The following is a 15,457-nucleotide window of genomic DNA, read 5'->3' on the forward strand; positions in this document are numbered from 1 at the left end:
AGAAAATATTTAACAGTATTAAGTGAAAAATCTAGAGATATTCTGCAGCCTCGCACATATATGTGCCACAAGAATCGCAAAGACAAGATTGGACGAACTACAGGATGCTCAGAGGCATTTAAGGAGCCATTTTTACCGCGCCTCACATGCGATTAGAATGTAAAGAAACTTTAAGACGTGCGCCACACTAACTGTCACGCACTTCACAGTGGTTTGCAGACTATGTATGTAGATGTGGATGTAATTTTCGTGTTAGTGCATGTATGGTGACGGTTATTTCATCATCGAGTCCATTACATCTGACATAATGCAAACACAAATATTAGTTTAATAAGCGAAATCCATAATGTACACATTATCCGAATGGAACGAAAATCGTTAGATGTGACATACGTATACAGAAAACCAAATGATTAAAATTTCAAAAAAAAAAAAGTGATTCAGTCAAGAGAAAGAGCTTCACAAACTGCGCTAGTCAATACCCCGTAAGCCCACCTCTGGCCCTTATACAGGCAGTTGTTCAGATTGGCGTTGATTGATAGAGTTGTTGTGTTCTGTCCAACTGACACGTTAGCCTGTCAAAATCCAGAACTGGTTGGAGGGTCCTTTCAATACTACACTGGTGTAGCGGTTTGATTTGAAAACCTACAGGTGACTCTAGGTTTACGCCGTGACAGCAATCACTTTAACTTGTAAGCCTTTTACGTGTCTTCCTGGCCATGAGGCTGCTAAATTGACTCTGCCCTTTGACTGTGGTTTTGTTGCTGTCCAGCATTTGAGGTTATCACTTCTATTAGGCTCTTAAATAAAACTTCAATGCTGATATAAATTAATGAAATGGTAGCCATGTTATTATTATAATCAATTATTGATGAGTGCTTAACATGTCAACATGGGATTAAGCTTTCATAAAAAAAATGGCAGAAGTTTATTGATCATAAAGTTAAGTGAGATGACAAATAAATCAAGATCTCTTGACAACACAATAGAAGCCACACATGATTAGCATCCACTGGTCGGCGTCTGGCTGGCGAAAACTAAGGTGTATGTGTTTAATCAGTTTACTCTGGGTCAAAACATGGATAACGCAATCTGAAATTATCTAATGATGAATAGACTTTGATGGACTTAGTCTACACAGTAGTTACACCACATTGAGAACAAGTGATTCTGTTTGCCATAAGAAGACAGAGCAGCAGTACTATACCCCTTTGTCAGTGAGTAGCCCTGTCTCAGACGAAGGCCGTAGTGCAAGCATCTGCTGAGTAGCTATGTGCAGCGCCTGTAATTCGTTATCGTGAGAACTAAATATGCAAAGTCCTGGCCTGGAGATCTGTTAGACAGATCACAATTACCCTCTGATGGATGTCTGAAATCTTACAGATTCCATCGTGTGACACTCCTATTCACCGATTATACCACTCATATGGCAGTACATCTACATCTACATGATTACTCTGCAATTCACATTTAAGTGCTTGGCAGAGGGTTCATCGAACCACAATTATACTATCTCTCTACCATTCCACTCCCCAACAGCGCGCGGGGAAAACGAACACCTAAACCTTTCTGTTCGAGCTCAGATTTCTCTTATTTTATTTTGATGATCATTCCTACCTATGTAGTTTGGGATTAAAAAAATATTTTCGCATTCGGAAGAGAAAGTTTGTGACTGAAATTTCGTAAATAGATCTCGCCGCGACGAAAAACGTCTTTGCTTTAATGACTTGCATCCCTACTTGCGTATCATATCTGCCACACTCTCTCCCCTATTACGTGATAATACAAAACGAGCTGCCCTTTTTTGCACCCTTTCGAATTCCTCCGTCAGTCCCACCTGGTAAGGATCCCACACCACGCAGCAATATTCTAACAGAGGACGAACGATTTTAGTGTAAGCTGTCTCTTTAGCGTCCTGCCAATGAAACGCAACCTTTGGCTCGCCTTCCCCACAATATTATCTATGTGGTCTTTCCAACTGAAGTTGTTCGTAATTTTTACATTCAGGTACTTAGTTGAATTGACAGCCTTGAGAATTGTACTATTTATCGAGTAATCGAATTCCAACGGATTTCTTTTGGAACTCATGTGGATCACCTCACACTTTTCGTTATTTAGCATCAACTGCCACCTGCAAAAGGGTGCAAAAAAGGGCAGCTCGTTTTGTATTATCACGTTATAGGGGAGAGAGTGTGGCAGATATGATACACGAGTTGGGATGGAAGTCATTAAAGCATAGACGTTTTTCGTCGCGGCAAGACCTTTTTACGAAATTTCAGTCACCAACTTTCTCTTCCGAATGCGAAAATATTTTGTTGAGGTGAGTGCGGCGCTGCACGGCAAAGACACGCTAGACGTAATCGTGCAATCCATCACGGACTCTGTGACGGCCGCGGTCATGGACAAACTGCAAGAGTCTGTCGGGCGCAACAGCACCGAAATCCAGTCTCTTAGAAAGTCCCTGGCCGCACAAGAGAAAAAATCCGCCGAGCTAGAAGCTAAACTGTCTGCTGCCACCGATGAAATTGAGCAGTATCAGCGAAGGAACAGCTTGCGCTTGTTCGAGATAGCTGAAAACGATCGCGAAAACACCGACGACCTGGCCATTAGCCTCGTGCGTGAGAAACTTGGCGTGCAGATCGACGTGGCCGATATTGACAGAAGCCATCGTGTTGGGCGCAGGATACCAGGCGCCACGAAACCCAGGCCTATAATAATTAAATTTGTGTCTTACCGGAAAAGAGCTGAAGTGTTTGCTCAGAAAGAAAACTCGCCAAGAGTGGGGTTACCCTGAGGGAAGATCTGACGCGCGAAAGACTAAAAGTTTTGAACGCTGCGATCACACAGTTCGGCCTTCAAAATGTATGGACCCAGGACGGCAGGATCGTAGTCAAGACGGAAGGAGGGAGGAAAACGGTGACGAACATGTTCGAACTGAAAGACTGAGCGAAATCTCGCGAGACACAAAGTCTCATATTGTAATCTGTCTAATATAAGTTAATTTTTATTCTTTCTTTTCATTTTTCAGCTTAAATATTGCTCCGTTATTTCTATAAGTACCATAAGTACTCTATTTAAAATCAGTCAATTGTTTCACATAAATATTGTTTCTTTATTTGTCTATCATAAGTGCTCATGTATACTCATATTGTCAGTCAAATGGGAATTAACATTTTCCATTAACAGGAATCTCCTTACAACCGCCTTTCTATATCTGTTATTTTCATCTTCGCCACTACCACTACTACTACTATTATCTTTTTCGTAACCACTACTGCCACTTTCCATCTTTCTTTTCGCTCCCTTCTCCGATACTTCCAGCGTGTTTTAGTTCACAGACGCTTGAGTCAGTCACGACCTTGGACACCTGTAAACATGTCTTCCCCCGCGAAATCCAGCTTTTGTCCCTCTTCCGGCCAGCAGGTAAACGGAGCGCGCTCGGTCCTACAGGCGGCCACAATGGGACGGACCGGTTCCGGCGGCGGGCTCTTTGTGGCCCACGCGAACGCGCAGTCGCTAACGGCTCACTTCGACGAGTTCTGTGACCTGTTCTGCCAATCGCTGTTCCACATTATCCTCGTCTCTGAAACTTGGTTGAAACCAAACATTTCTTCCGACGCTATCCGAATCGCTGGTTACTCTCTCCTAAGGGCAGATCGTGAAACACGATGCCTATGTTCGCTCTGATCTGACACCTACTGTACTATGCACATCGGATGCAAAGGGCGAAGGAGAAGCAGAGTTCTTGTTTTTCGAAATAAATACATCAAATCAAAAACTGCTAATTGGAGTAATCTATAAACCTCCAAACGTCGGTGCCATGTCCTCCTTTCAGTCTGCCCTATCCTCACTCGTGACACAGTATGAACACATAATCATTATGGGCGACACAAACATCGACTTACAGTTAAAATCTCCCTCTGCCGAAAAACTAAGGCGACTGTTCCACTCCAATGATATGAGTTTAACACCGCTGGACCCAACTCATCACACGCCACACAGCCACACACTCATAGATATAATAGCAACAAAGCGACCAGATAAAATAATCCGCGCCAATCAGACATCCGCTCTGGGACTCTCTGGTCATGACGTGATATTCTTAAATTACTCAGTGCATACTACCAAAGAAAAATCTCACCTGGTAACCTACAGAAACTTAAAAAATGTTAACCATGACGCTCTTCAAAAGGATTGCTCAGACACCCCTTGGCATGATATAAGCAATGAACAGACTTCAGACGGAAAAATTCGGCAATTATGTAGCAAAATTATTGCACTGTATGATAAACATGCTCCTCAACGCACTGTCAAGGTAAAGAGAGCTCCTGCTCCGTGGCTCACCACTGCATTACGCCAGTTAATGAATAAACGTGATGCTGCACACAGGGCCTTCAAGCGTAACCCAACTCCCGAGGCGTACGAAGCTTATAGGAAACTCCGAAACAGAACTAAGCAAAGCGTGAGGAATGCCAAAATCAGACATGCCCGCTCTGTCGTATGCGGCATATCAAAACCTGCTGCACTGTGGAAAAAGCTGCGCAGTTTCGGTATAGGGAAGCGAAGATATGACGCTGTTTATCAAGCGTCTGCAGAAGAATTAAACGATTTCTTCTCAACAGCTGTAATCTGCCACGCAGCGACAAATTACCAGCCCCAAGATATCAATCTCTCGAGAGACAAGTTTTTCCTAAAACATGTCACTACCGGCACAGTACACAAGGCAATTATGAGAATCTCTTCCGAGGCAGTAGGAAATGATGGAGTGAGCATTGGCATGATTAAAAACGTCGTAGCCACTATTATTCCAGTTATCACAGACATATTCAACCTGTCTCTTGTCAGTAGTACACTCCTGGAAATTGAAATAAGAACACTGTGAACTCATTGTCCCAGGAAGGGGAAACTTTATTGACACATTCCTGGGGTCAGATACATCACATGATCACACTGACAGAACCACAGGCACATAGACACAGGCAACAGAGCATGCACAATATCGGCACTAGTACAGTGTATATCCACCTTTCGCAGCAATGCAGGCTGCTATTCTCCCATGGAGGCGATCGTAGAGATGCTGGATGTAGTCCTGTGGAACGGCTTGCCATGCCATTTCCACCTGGCGCCTCAGTTGGACCAGCGTTCGTGCTGGACGTGCAGACCGCGTGAGACGACGCTTCATCCAGTCCCAAACATGCTCAATGGGGGACAGATCCGGAGATCTTGCTGGCCAGGGTAGTTGACTTACACCTTCTAGAGCACGTTGGGTGGCACGGGATACATGCGGACGTGCATTGTCCTGTTGGAACAGCAAGTTCCCTTGCCGGTCTAGGAATGGTAGAACGATGGGTTCGATGACGGTTTGGATGTACCGTGCACTATTCAGTGTCCCCTCGACGATCACCAGAGGTGTACGGCCAGTGTAGGAGATCGCTCCCCACACCATGATGCCGGGTGTTGGCCCTGTGTGCCTCGGTCGTATGCAGTCCTGATTGTGGCGCTCACCATCACGGCGCCAAACACGCATACGACCATCATTGGCACCAAGGCAGAAGCGACTCTCATCGCTGAAGACGACACGTCTCCATTCGTCCCTCCATTCACGCCTGTCGCGACACCACTGGAGGCGGGCTGCACGATGTTGGGGCGTGAGCGGAAGAGGGCCTAACGGGTGCGGGACCGTAGCCCAGCTTCATGGAGACGGTTGCGAATGGTCCTCGCCGATACCCCAGGAGCAACAGTGTCCCTGATTTGCTGGGAAGTGGCGGTGTGGTCCCCTACGGCACTGCGTAGGATCCTACGGTCTTGGCGTGCATCCATGCATCGCTGCGGTCCGGTCCCAGGTCGACGGGCACGTGCACCTTCCGCCGACCACTGGCGACAACATCGATGTACTGTGGAGACCTCACGCCCCACGTGTTGAGCAGTTCGACAGTACGTCCACTCAGCCTCTCGCATGCCCACTATACGCCCTCGCTCAAAGTCCGTCAACTGCACATACGGTTCACGTCCACGCTGTCGCGGCATGCTACCAGTGTTAAAGACTGCGATGGAGCTCCGTATGCCACGGCAAACTGGCTGACACTGACGGCGGAGGTGCACAAATGCTGCGCAGCTAGCGCCATTCGATGGCCAACACCGCGGTTCGTGGTGTGTCCGCTGTGCCGTGCGTGTGATCATTGCTTGTACAGCCCTCTCGCAGTGTCCGGAGCAAGTATGGTGGGTCTGACACACCGGTGTCAATGTGTTCTTTTTTCCATTTCCAGGAGTGTATATATCCTACTGAGTGGAAGCAAAGTTTAATCCAGCCTATACCCAAGACTGACAACCCTAAGTCGCCAGGTGACTACAGGCCGATCAGCATACTACCTGCAATATCTAAAGCCCTAGAATACATCGTCCATGAACAGCTGACGGATTACCTCAAAACTCATAACATCCATGACGAATATCAGTCAGGCTTTCGAAAGCACCATAGTACAGCAACTGCGTTAATCAAAGTAACTGATGACATTAAACATGCTATGGACAGACGTGAAGCTACTATCCTACCACTGCTTGACTTTATCAAGGCTTTTGACACAGTTGACTTCGATATATTACTAATTAAAATGAAACAGCTGAATTTCTCAATCAGCGCAATACACTGGTTCGACAGCTACCTCAAAAACAGAAGTCAACAAGTCGTTTGTGGGTCGGAAAAGTCATCATGGAAAAGCGTGCACTCTGGAGTTCCCCAAGGCTCCGTCCTTGGTCCACTACTCTTCTCACTGTACATTAATGATATTTCTTCAGTGATTCACTCCTGCAGCTACCATCTATATGCTGACGACATCCAACTGTACATAAGTGCAAGCCCCAAAAACATTGCTGGCGCAGTAGCGAGTATGAACGCAGATCTTTGCTCTGTTTCTCGATGGGCACAGAACCTAGGTCTGAAACTAAACCCCAAGAAATCCCAGGTCACACTTATATCTCATCCAAAGATAATCAGTCGGTACTTTCGCGAAACGGTCCCTAAAATACTCCTCAATGGTACCCAACTACCATACCAAAAAACAGTAAAAGACCTTGGAATAATCTTGGATGAACACCTAAACTGGGAAGAACAAACAGTTACAGCTTGCCGGAAATCGCTCTCCTCCCTACATGCAATTCAAAATTTAGAAAAATATTTCCAACCCATGTTAAACAAAAATTAGTCCAAACACTAGTCTTGCCTAATCTTTACTACTGCGATGTAGTTCAACACGGCACAAGTAGTGAAAATTCTAGATGCCTCGAGCTAGTGATGAATGCTTGCGTTAGATACGTGTGCAATATTCGGTTGTATGATCATATCAGTCCTTCATACTCCCAGCTAGGTTGGATACGCCCACATAAGGCACGCGATCTCCACACAATGTGCTTACTTCATCGATTTCTTAGCCACTGGTGCCCCCAATACTTATCTTCTCACATTAAATACCTATCATCATTCCACAATCGCAATACCAGATAGGATACGTCTATCATCTTGGCTGTACCTTTACATAACACAAAATCTTTCTCCGTGTCATTCTCCATCTCAGCCATACGACTATGGAACGCACTCCCCTGTGATCTGCATCTTATGCAGAACTACTCAACATTCAAGAGGGAACTCAAAACTTACATATTAGGGACGGTATAGCCACCATTGTTGTGCCCCTCCCATCTCTTTCTTTCTCCTCTCCATCACAGCTTCGAATTTTACCATTCTTTTTCTCTTCCTCTAACCTATCTACCTCTTATATATCTCTTTCACCCCATTCTATCGTCTTATGTCTCTGCTCGATGAGAATAACTCACAAGCTGCAAGAATATAACGAGAAAATTCCCAACTAACAATGGGACTGACATTCACAAAAGAAAAGTATGTTTACTTTCATATACTTAGTCACTATTATTATTATTATTATTATTATTATTATTATCATTTTTATTATCATTATTATTCTTGATTGTTATAATTATTTTTGTTGTTATAATTATCATTGTACTACTGTTATAATCTCAATTTTTTTTGTTTAACATCAATACTGCATAATACGTTAAATGTCCTTAATGTTATTTAGAAACTGTAACTCGTTCAATCTGAGTATGCCTGGTTAGGTGTAAGAGAGGGCCTGAAGGCCCTAATCTTGCCAGGTAAAATAAATGCATAAATAAATAAACACTGGTGCGACCTGCGCAATTTTCCAATCTGTAGGTACAGATCTATCTGTGAGTGAGCGGTTGTATATGAGTGCTAAGTAAGGAGCTATTGTATCAGCATAATCTGAAAGGAACCTAATCGGTATACAATCTGGACCTGAAGACTTTCCCGTATCAAGCGATTTGAGTTGCTTCGCAACCCCTAAGGTATCTACTTCTAAGAAACTCATGCTAGCAGCTGTTCTGTTTCAAATTCTGGAATATTCCATTCGTCTTCCCTGGTGAAGGAATTTCGGAAAACTGCGTTCAATAAATCCGCTTTAGCGGCACAGTCGTCGGTAACAGTACCATCGGCACTGCGCAGCGAGGGTATTGACTGCGTCTCGCCACTTACACACAAGATCTAACGCCAGAGCGTCTGACCCGATACAAATAAGATTGTCCCCGGCTCCTCGGCACAGCAAGTTGTCTGAGACGACAGATCTAAACTGCCGGTACAGCTAAGACTTCACTACAGGCACCCCAGTCGGGGCCAATTCCCGTCCAAAGTCACACTCAGGACTAGTGTCTAAAGAGGAGCTCACTCACACTAAGAGTCAAGACCAGAATTTCCTCTCCAGATCAGAGTTTGAATGAGAAGGCCACATTTCTCTGCTCCTCCCTTCCCATCAAACATCGCTAAACTCGAAACACGCACCCATACAACCGTCCCCTCAAGGATTTCGTGCCAATCACTCCGCAAGTGCCGTGTCTTCCATGTCACTCAGCTGCCTTACCCTCCAGCCAATTCTACCGAAAGTTAATATTGATTTCCCTCCTGGAGAAGCAGCCAGTCACTGACTAGTAAAGGAGGAGTAGATGTCAAAAGGCATTACCGTCCCGAACCGTTTTTCTCATGGCCACTTCAGGCGGCAGGTTCTGAGCTTCCGTTTAGGCCTAAAGTGAGCGCCGGCCTATGTGGCCGAGCGGTTCTAGGCGCTTCAGTCTGGAACCGCGTGACCGCTACTGTCGCAGGTTCTAATCCTGCCTCGGGCATGGATGTGTGTGAATTCCTTAGGTTAGTTACTTTAAATAGTTCTAAGTTCTGGGGGACTGATGACTAGCGCAGACTATCGGCAAATTACCAAACTACGCTCTGGCGGAATAGATGAAGAAAAACTTTGAGGGTTTCTCTTCAAAATGACATACTTATCATATCTATATAATGTTTGATTCTTGTGCACTAAATAGTTGAAAGTGTTCCCAAACTTTATGTACACTCTGTATAATCGCAAATCCTGTGTGCTATTTCTTACTTCATAACCCTCTCATTATAATGTAGCCACAGTAGCTTAATCAGTAAGATGATTGCGCTGCAGTGGCTGCACATATTACTATTATTGCAAGTGTTAATTATTCTATAAAAGTCCATTCCACATCATGTCTTGACGTAGTTGCTATCATTACCGGATGGGTGAATCATCAGGACTGTTGTAAGTGGCTGATCCTGTGCTGATACGGAAAAAGACCGGAAGAGGAAGAAGAAGAATGATGGGGTACTCCTACCCAGTAACACATAGTAACAATTGTACGTCCATCCGACTGTGCCAAGGCATATGTCCTCATGTCACCACTAACACACCCAGATGGAGTATACTTCGAGCTTTTTTTGAACCCAAGCACCAGGTGCTGCAAAATATACTGCAGGATGTTGATGGTGCAACATACACGACATTCAGTCAAAGCAGTCAAATTCCCCCACCAGAAAAAGTGAAGCCAAATTCAGTGTTTGTATTTGATGATGTTGCTGTGCAAAACAAACTTCGAATTCTACGATACTTCGATTTTGGTCGCCATATGGCTATTGATGTCTTTTATTTGAGTCACACATATCCCAGCATCCCAAAACAATTGATGAGGGATAATGCAAATCTCATTATAGCTCTCAAACTCGACAATTTGAATCTAAAACACATTTGCCAGCCACATCTAGGGACCGATATGTCATTCAATGGTTTTGTAAAGACATGTACAGATTGCTGGAATCACACACATTATGGGTTTCTTGTTACTGATAAATCAACAAAAATGACTGGCGGTAGTTATATACAGAACTATGAAAACAGTGATGAGTATGTCAGTATACATCACACTATCGATAAGTTTGCACATATGTCAGGCACTCATCCCAAGAGGGTAGGTGTGCATAGACAGAGAATGCGTCTATACATAGAAGAAAAATTCCAGTCTCTCGAAGGTAAAGTTAAGGAGCTAGAGATTTACGCCCAGACCCTCCTGAGACAGACCAACAAATTAGATGCACACCTGCATCGTTCTGAGAAAAAACGTAGACAACGGGGAACTGTAAAAGTTGATGGAATTCAAGATAAAGTACATGACTTAACTGTCAAGGTTGAGTGAAACATATATAAGGTGAAGCCTGTGAAGCAGTGCTTTTAGCATATAACAGGATGTCAACGAAGTATAAGGTCATCAGTGTGTGGAAGGCCGTCTGAGAGAAGTTATCGATGCTGAGGTTAGGCCATTTGGATTGAGCGCAGACACTATGAGAAATGTTTAAACTAGTTACTAACTCTCACGATGAAATCTCGGCGAAAGTACACGACGACGATGATGCTATCGCTGGTTTCAGTAAACGTTGCAGTGATGCTAGGACAGACAAGACATTCAGTTTCAGTGGTGAAAACCACACATGGCGAAAGAGTTCACAGGTGAACATCCGGATGTTAGTGTCCAGTAGGCACAATATTTTGGCAAGCGACCACGTTGCCATCATCAGGTGCGCTGACGAACTGACTGCCGAACCGCCCTGCAGGGGCTCCCAACGCCGTCCGCGCCCGGACATAGAGCGTCCAGCATCCGTTCCGTTCGGGGTCCATTCCGAGCTGAGATGGCATCGCGTGCGGACCGCAGTGACGGAGCGAAGGGTGTGGCGGATCGCTGTCCGGCCGAGCTTGCTCGGTCGGCGGCCCCATCCGGCTCCCCATCTACGACGACCCGGCACATGGACGAGGTACGTGAGCTGGATGACGATCCTGTAGTGGGAAGCTTGCTCTGGCAGAAGCCGCTTCCTGTCCGCTACCTACAACGGACCACGACCAGGACATGGACACCGAGACTGGCGACACTCCGACAGCGTCGACGAGCCGTTATGCGGACCCAGCCTTGGCTGGCGAGGCGAGTGGTGCGGCAGGCCCGTCCCGCCAGCCACCTATGGCAAATCGGCGAACGAAGAGTGTCGCCAAGAAGACACGTTGTCGCTTCCTGACGACAAGCGACGGCTTACCGTCGTTGACGGTAGCGCGTGTTTTGGACGTGGGAGGGCCGCAAACACCCTCACCCACCTCCACCAAGACCACACAAGCCGCCGCCAGAGGACCTGAGGACGACTCCAGCAACGGCGCCCCGATGGTCCGCAAAAATGGGGGCGCAACAGCTACGACGGAGGCCGACAAACACCTCCAATTTCTGATGGGGCTCATCCCTGGAGCTCAAAAATCGGGAAACCAGGCAGAAAACCCGGCTCTGAAGCGCTCCAGCCGGAAGCGTCGTGCTGATACACTGCACGATGCGTCCGCAAAGCGCCCGGCCGCCGGCACCTCCAGCAGCGCACCGGAAATGCGCACTAAGCAGAAGACGTCACGGAAGGGGACCAGGACCCCGCCCGAGACGGATGAAGACGGGTTTACAAAGCCCACAAGGAAGCACACGGCCAGGGCGGTCGTGCTAACAGTGGCAGCAGACGGAGTGAACACTGCCAACCGATACAGCGGCCTCCCTGACGCAGCAGCGGAGGCGACCGACGCTGAGCAGCAGAAGAGGACGCCCCCTCCCCCGCCGGTTGTCATCCGGTGGGAGGGCGCCTTCAAAGAATTCGAAACGATGATCAAGCAGGTGGTGAAGGGCAGCTTCACAACGCGGACGGCAGACCGCGACCTGTACCGCGTCATCACGCGCACCGCGGACGGCTATCGTGGTGTAACGGAACTGACGAGGCGTGAGGGACTCCATTCCTTCACGTACTCGTCGGGACCCGTGAAAACACTCAAGGTAGTTTTCAGGAAGCTGCCTTTCAACATGGATCCCGGCTACCTGCGAGAGCTACTGGAGGAGAAGGGGTATGTCATCCGCAGCACATCGCGGATGAAGTCACCGAGGGACAACAGTGACATGCCCCTTTTCCTCGCTGTCCTGGATGACAACCTTGTTCATCGGAAGATTTTCCAGGAGAAGAGGGTGGGCAGTGCTGAAGTCACTGTGGAGAAACTGCGGCGCAGAAGAGGACCTCCACAGTGCTTCAACTGCCAAGGCATCGACCATATTGCTAAATATTGTCAAATGATGCCGCGCTGCGTGAAATGCGCAGGAAACCACGCCAGCAGGGAGTGTCCGCTCCCCAGGAAGGACGCCCCGACCTGCTGCAACTGCAAGGAGGCGCATGTCGCCAACTACAGAGGCCTTCAAGAGAGCAGCGGCCAGGGGGCGACCTGCGCCTTCCAGGCCTGTGCAAGCGGGCAAAAGTTTCGCGGCGGCTGCCGCTGCATCTGCGGCACCGATGACGAGACCGGCCCAGAGACCACCCGCCCACCCCGCGGACGTCCATGGGAGCGGACGGCGGAGAGAGCAAGCAGCGCCTGCGGGCGCAGCATCCGAGGTCCAGGGGCGCGGACGGCGCAGAGAGCAGCCAGCGCTGACCGGCGCTCCGCCAGCTGCAGAGTCCACGCCAGCCAGGGCAGAAAACCGGCGTGGTAGACGCGGAGGGCGGCCAAACGACGCCCCCACCGCTTCGACGCCCGCCGAGCAAGTCCTGCCTCCACCGACGCAGACGACAGAGACGCCAGCTGCGCCCAGCGAAGCTGCAGAGCTGCGTGAATTCGAGCAGCTCATACTGCAGCTTCCGCAGATGATTGTATCTGCTCTGACTACGGCCAGCCAGGCCGCCACCACACGTGCAGCCCTCGCCCCTCATCATGGCTAATACGCCAATACTGGGGCTCACCGTTTGCGTCTGGAACGCAAACAGCATCCGTGACCATGCAGGCGAGTTTCGGCAGTTTTTACGTGACGAGGCCGTGGACGTCTGCCTCGTCACCGAAACCTGGCTGAAACCAGGCGTGCAAGTGCGGGCGCCGAACTTCCGGTGCTACCGCACTGACCGAGAGACGGCGGGCGGCGGAACGGCGGTGTATGTGAAAACATCGCTGCGCCACCACCCGTTCCAACTGCCTGAACTGACCACAGTGGAGGCGACTGATGTTGTGGTCAACACCTCGGCGGGTCATATGAAGTTTGTTGCCGTGTATCGACCACCAGGACGGCTGCTGCAACCGCGAGATTTCCACTCGCTGTTGTCGATGTGTGGCAACCTGTTCATCGGCGGCGACTTCAACGCCAAACACCCGGAGTGGAACTCCCGGGTGACGAACACTAGCGGGAGGAGGCTACTGCGAGCGGCCCAGCAACACGACGCGACAGTAGTGGGGCCTTTTGACCCCACACACTATCCCCAACGCGGCCGCGCCGACGTCTTGGACGTCACCATCATCAAGGGTGCCGCACACGACGCTGTCGCGACCACGCGGGTGGCACTATCGTCTGACCACCTTCCTGTGGTATTCGATCTAGCCACGGACGGGGTCGCACCACCGGAGGGCCGCAAGCAGTACCGTAACGTCGACTGGGACCACTTCCGGGACCACCTAGAAGAGACAGTCGCCGCCATGCCTGACCCAGAAACCGAGGGCGCCGACGCCGCCCTTGCAGCATTCACGCGTCTGACGCACTAAGCGGCAGCAGCGGCCACGCTACGCGAACGCAGACGTCCACGGGAACACTCCAAGCAGCTCCCACCAGACATCTTCCAGGCCATCCGGGAGAAGAACCGTCTGTTCCGAGAGTGGCAGATCACGCGACAGCCGGCAACGAAGGCCACCATCAACCGAATGTGTCGCGAGATCAAATACGCGATTGAAAACCACCGCAATCGCGACTGGGCCGGCAGAATTGCCACTCTCAGGATAGAGGACGGAACGGCCTGGAGGGTGACCAAGAGTTTCCTGCAACAACGCCAACGAGTCCCGCCGCTCCAAGTCGGAGGCGTCGCCATCACAGAGCCTGACGCCAAAGCTGGCGCGCTAGCCGACGCCTTCGCCGCCAATTTCACGCTAGTGGAGGACGTCGTGGACGAAGAGCACGTCCGCCTGGTAGAGCGGCGCCTTCCTGTGTACGTGGCGCACAGAGAGGAGGGCGACGCCATCGCGGTGGTGACGGAGGACGAGGTCGCGCAACAACTCGCACACCTACAGACAAGAAAGGCGGGAGGGTGCGACAACATCAGCAACGAGCTTCTGAAGATGCTGCCGCCAGCCGCTGTGCGGCAACTCACGAAGATTTGCAACTCCGTGCTCGGGACCTGCAGCTTCCCAACTGCATGGAAACATGCGGAAGTTGTAGCGGTCCCCAAGGCCGGAAAAGACCTGCGGCTGCCGCAAAACCACAGACCTATCAGCCTGTTGCCTGCAGTCTCGAAGGTCTTCGAACGGCTCTACGTCAAGAGGCTGTGGCGGCACGTCGGGGAGGAAGGCCTGCTCCCTGACGAACAATTTGGGTTCAGGAGGGGCCACTCCACTCAGCAGCAGCTGCTTCGACTGGTCGAGCAGGCGATGGGGGCGCTGGAGCGTCGCGAGTACCTTGGGGCGGTACTCCTGGACGTTTCCAGAGCCTTTGACAACGTGTGGCACGACGGCCTTGTGTATGAACTGCTTACACAGGGCCTACCGGTGTCGCACGCCCGCCTGCTCAAATCCTATTTGACTGGGCGCACCTTCCACGTGCGCACCGACGACGGGACATCGACAGCGCGTCCCATTGCAGCCGGAGTACCGCAAGGGTCCGTCATCGGCCCCTTGCTCTACTCACTCTTCACCGCCGACGTCCCGAAGAGGCAGGGCGTGCATGTCGCGCTCTACGCGACACCGCGCTCTATAGCAACAGCATCAACGCCAGGATGATGCGTCACCGCCTGCAATCGGCTTGCGATGTGCTTGGAGCTTGGGCCACCAAATGGGGCTCAAGTTCAACGCAGCCAAAAGTCAGGCGGTGATCTTCACCAGGAAGAAAATTCCGGCCGACCTCCAGCCACTCAACATCATGGGAGGCCCCATCCCATGGTCGAATACCGGACGCGTCACACTGGACCAGCGCCTGACGTGGAAGGCGCACATCAAGGAAGTAAGGGGTAAAGCGCTTGGCAGGCTGCGCTTGCTATACCCCTTACTGAACC

General features: G+C 49.6%; 1 protein-coding gene across 1 annotated transcript; it reads left to right on the plus strand.

Annotated features, from left to right (window-relative positions):
- The first annotated feature begins 11,280 nt into the window (after window positions 1-11,280).
- LOC126267751 (nucleolar protein dao-5-like) lies at window positions 11,281-13,153 on the plus strand. Its single transcript, XM_049973054.1, has 2 exons — window positions 11,281-12,172; window positions 12,630-13,153. Exons 1-2 carry the CDS (start codon window positions 11,281-11,283, stop codon window positions 13,151-13,153), a joined length of 1,416 nt encoding a protein of 471 aa, XP_049829011.1.
- Window positions 13,154-15,457: the final 2,304 nt, after the last annotated feature.

Source organism: Schistocerca gregaria, chromosome 4 (genome assembly GCF_023897955.1).
Source record: "Schistocerca gregaria isolate iqSchGreg1 chromosome 4, iqSchGreg1.2, whole genome shotgun sequence".
Lineage (NCBI taxonomy): Eukaryota > Metazoa > Arthropoda > Insecta > Orthoptera > Acrididae > Schistocerca > Schistocerca gregaria.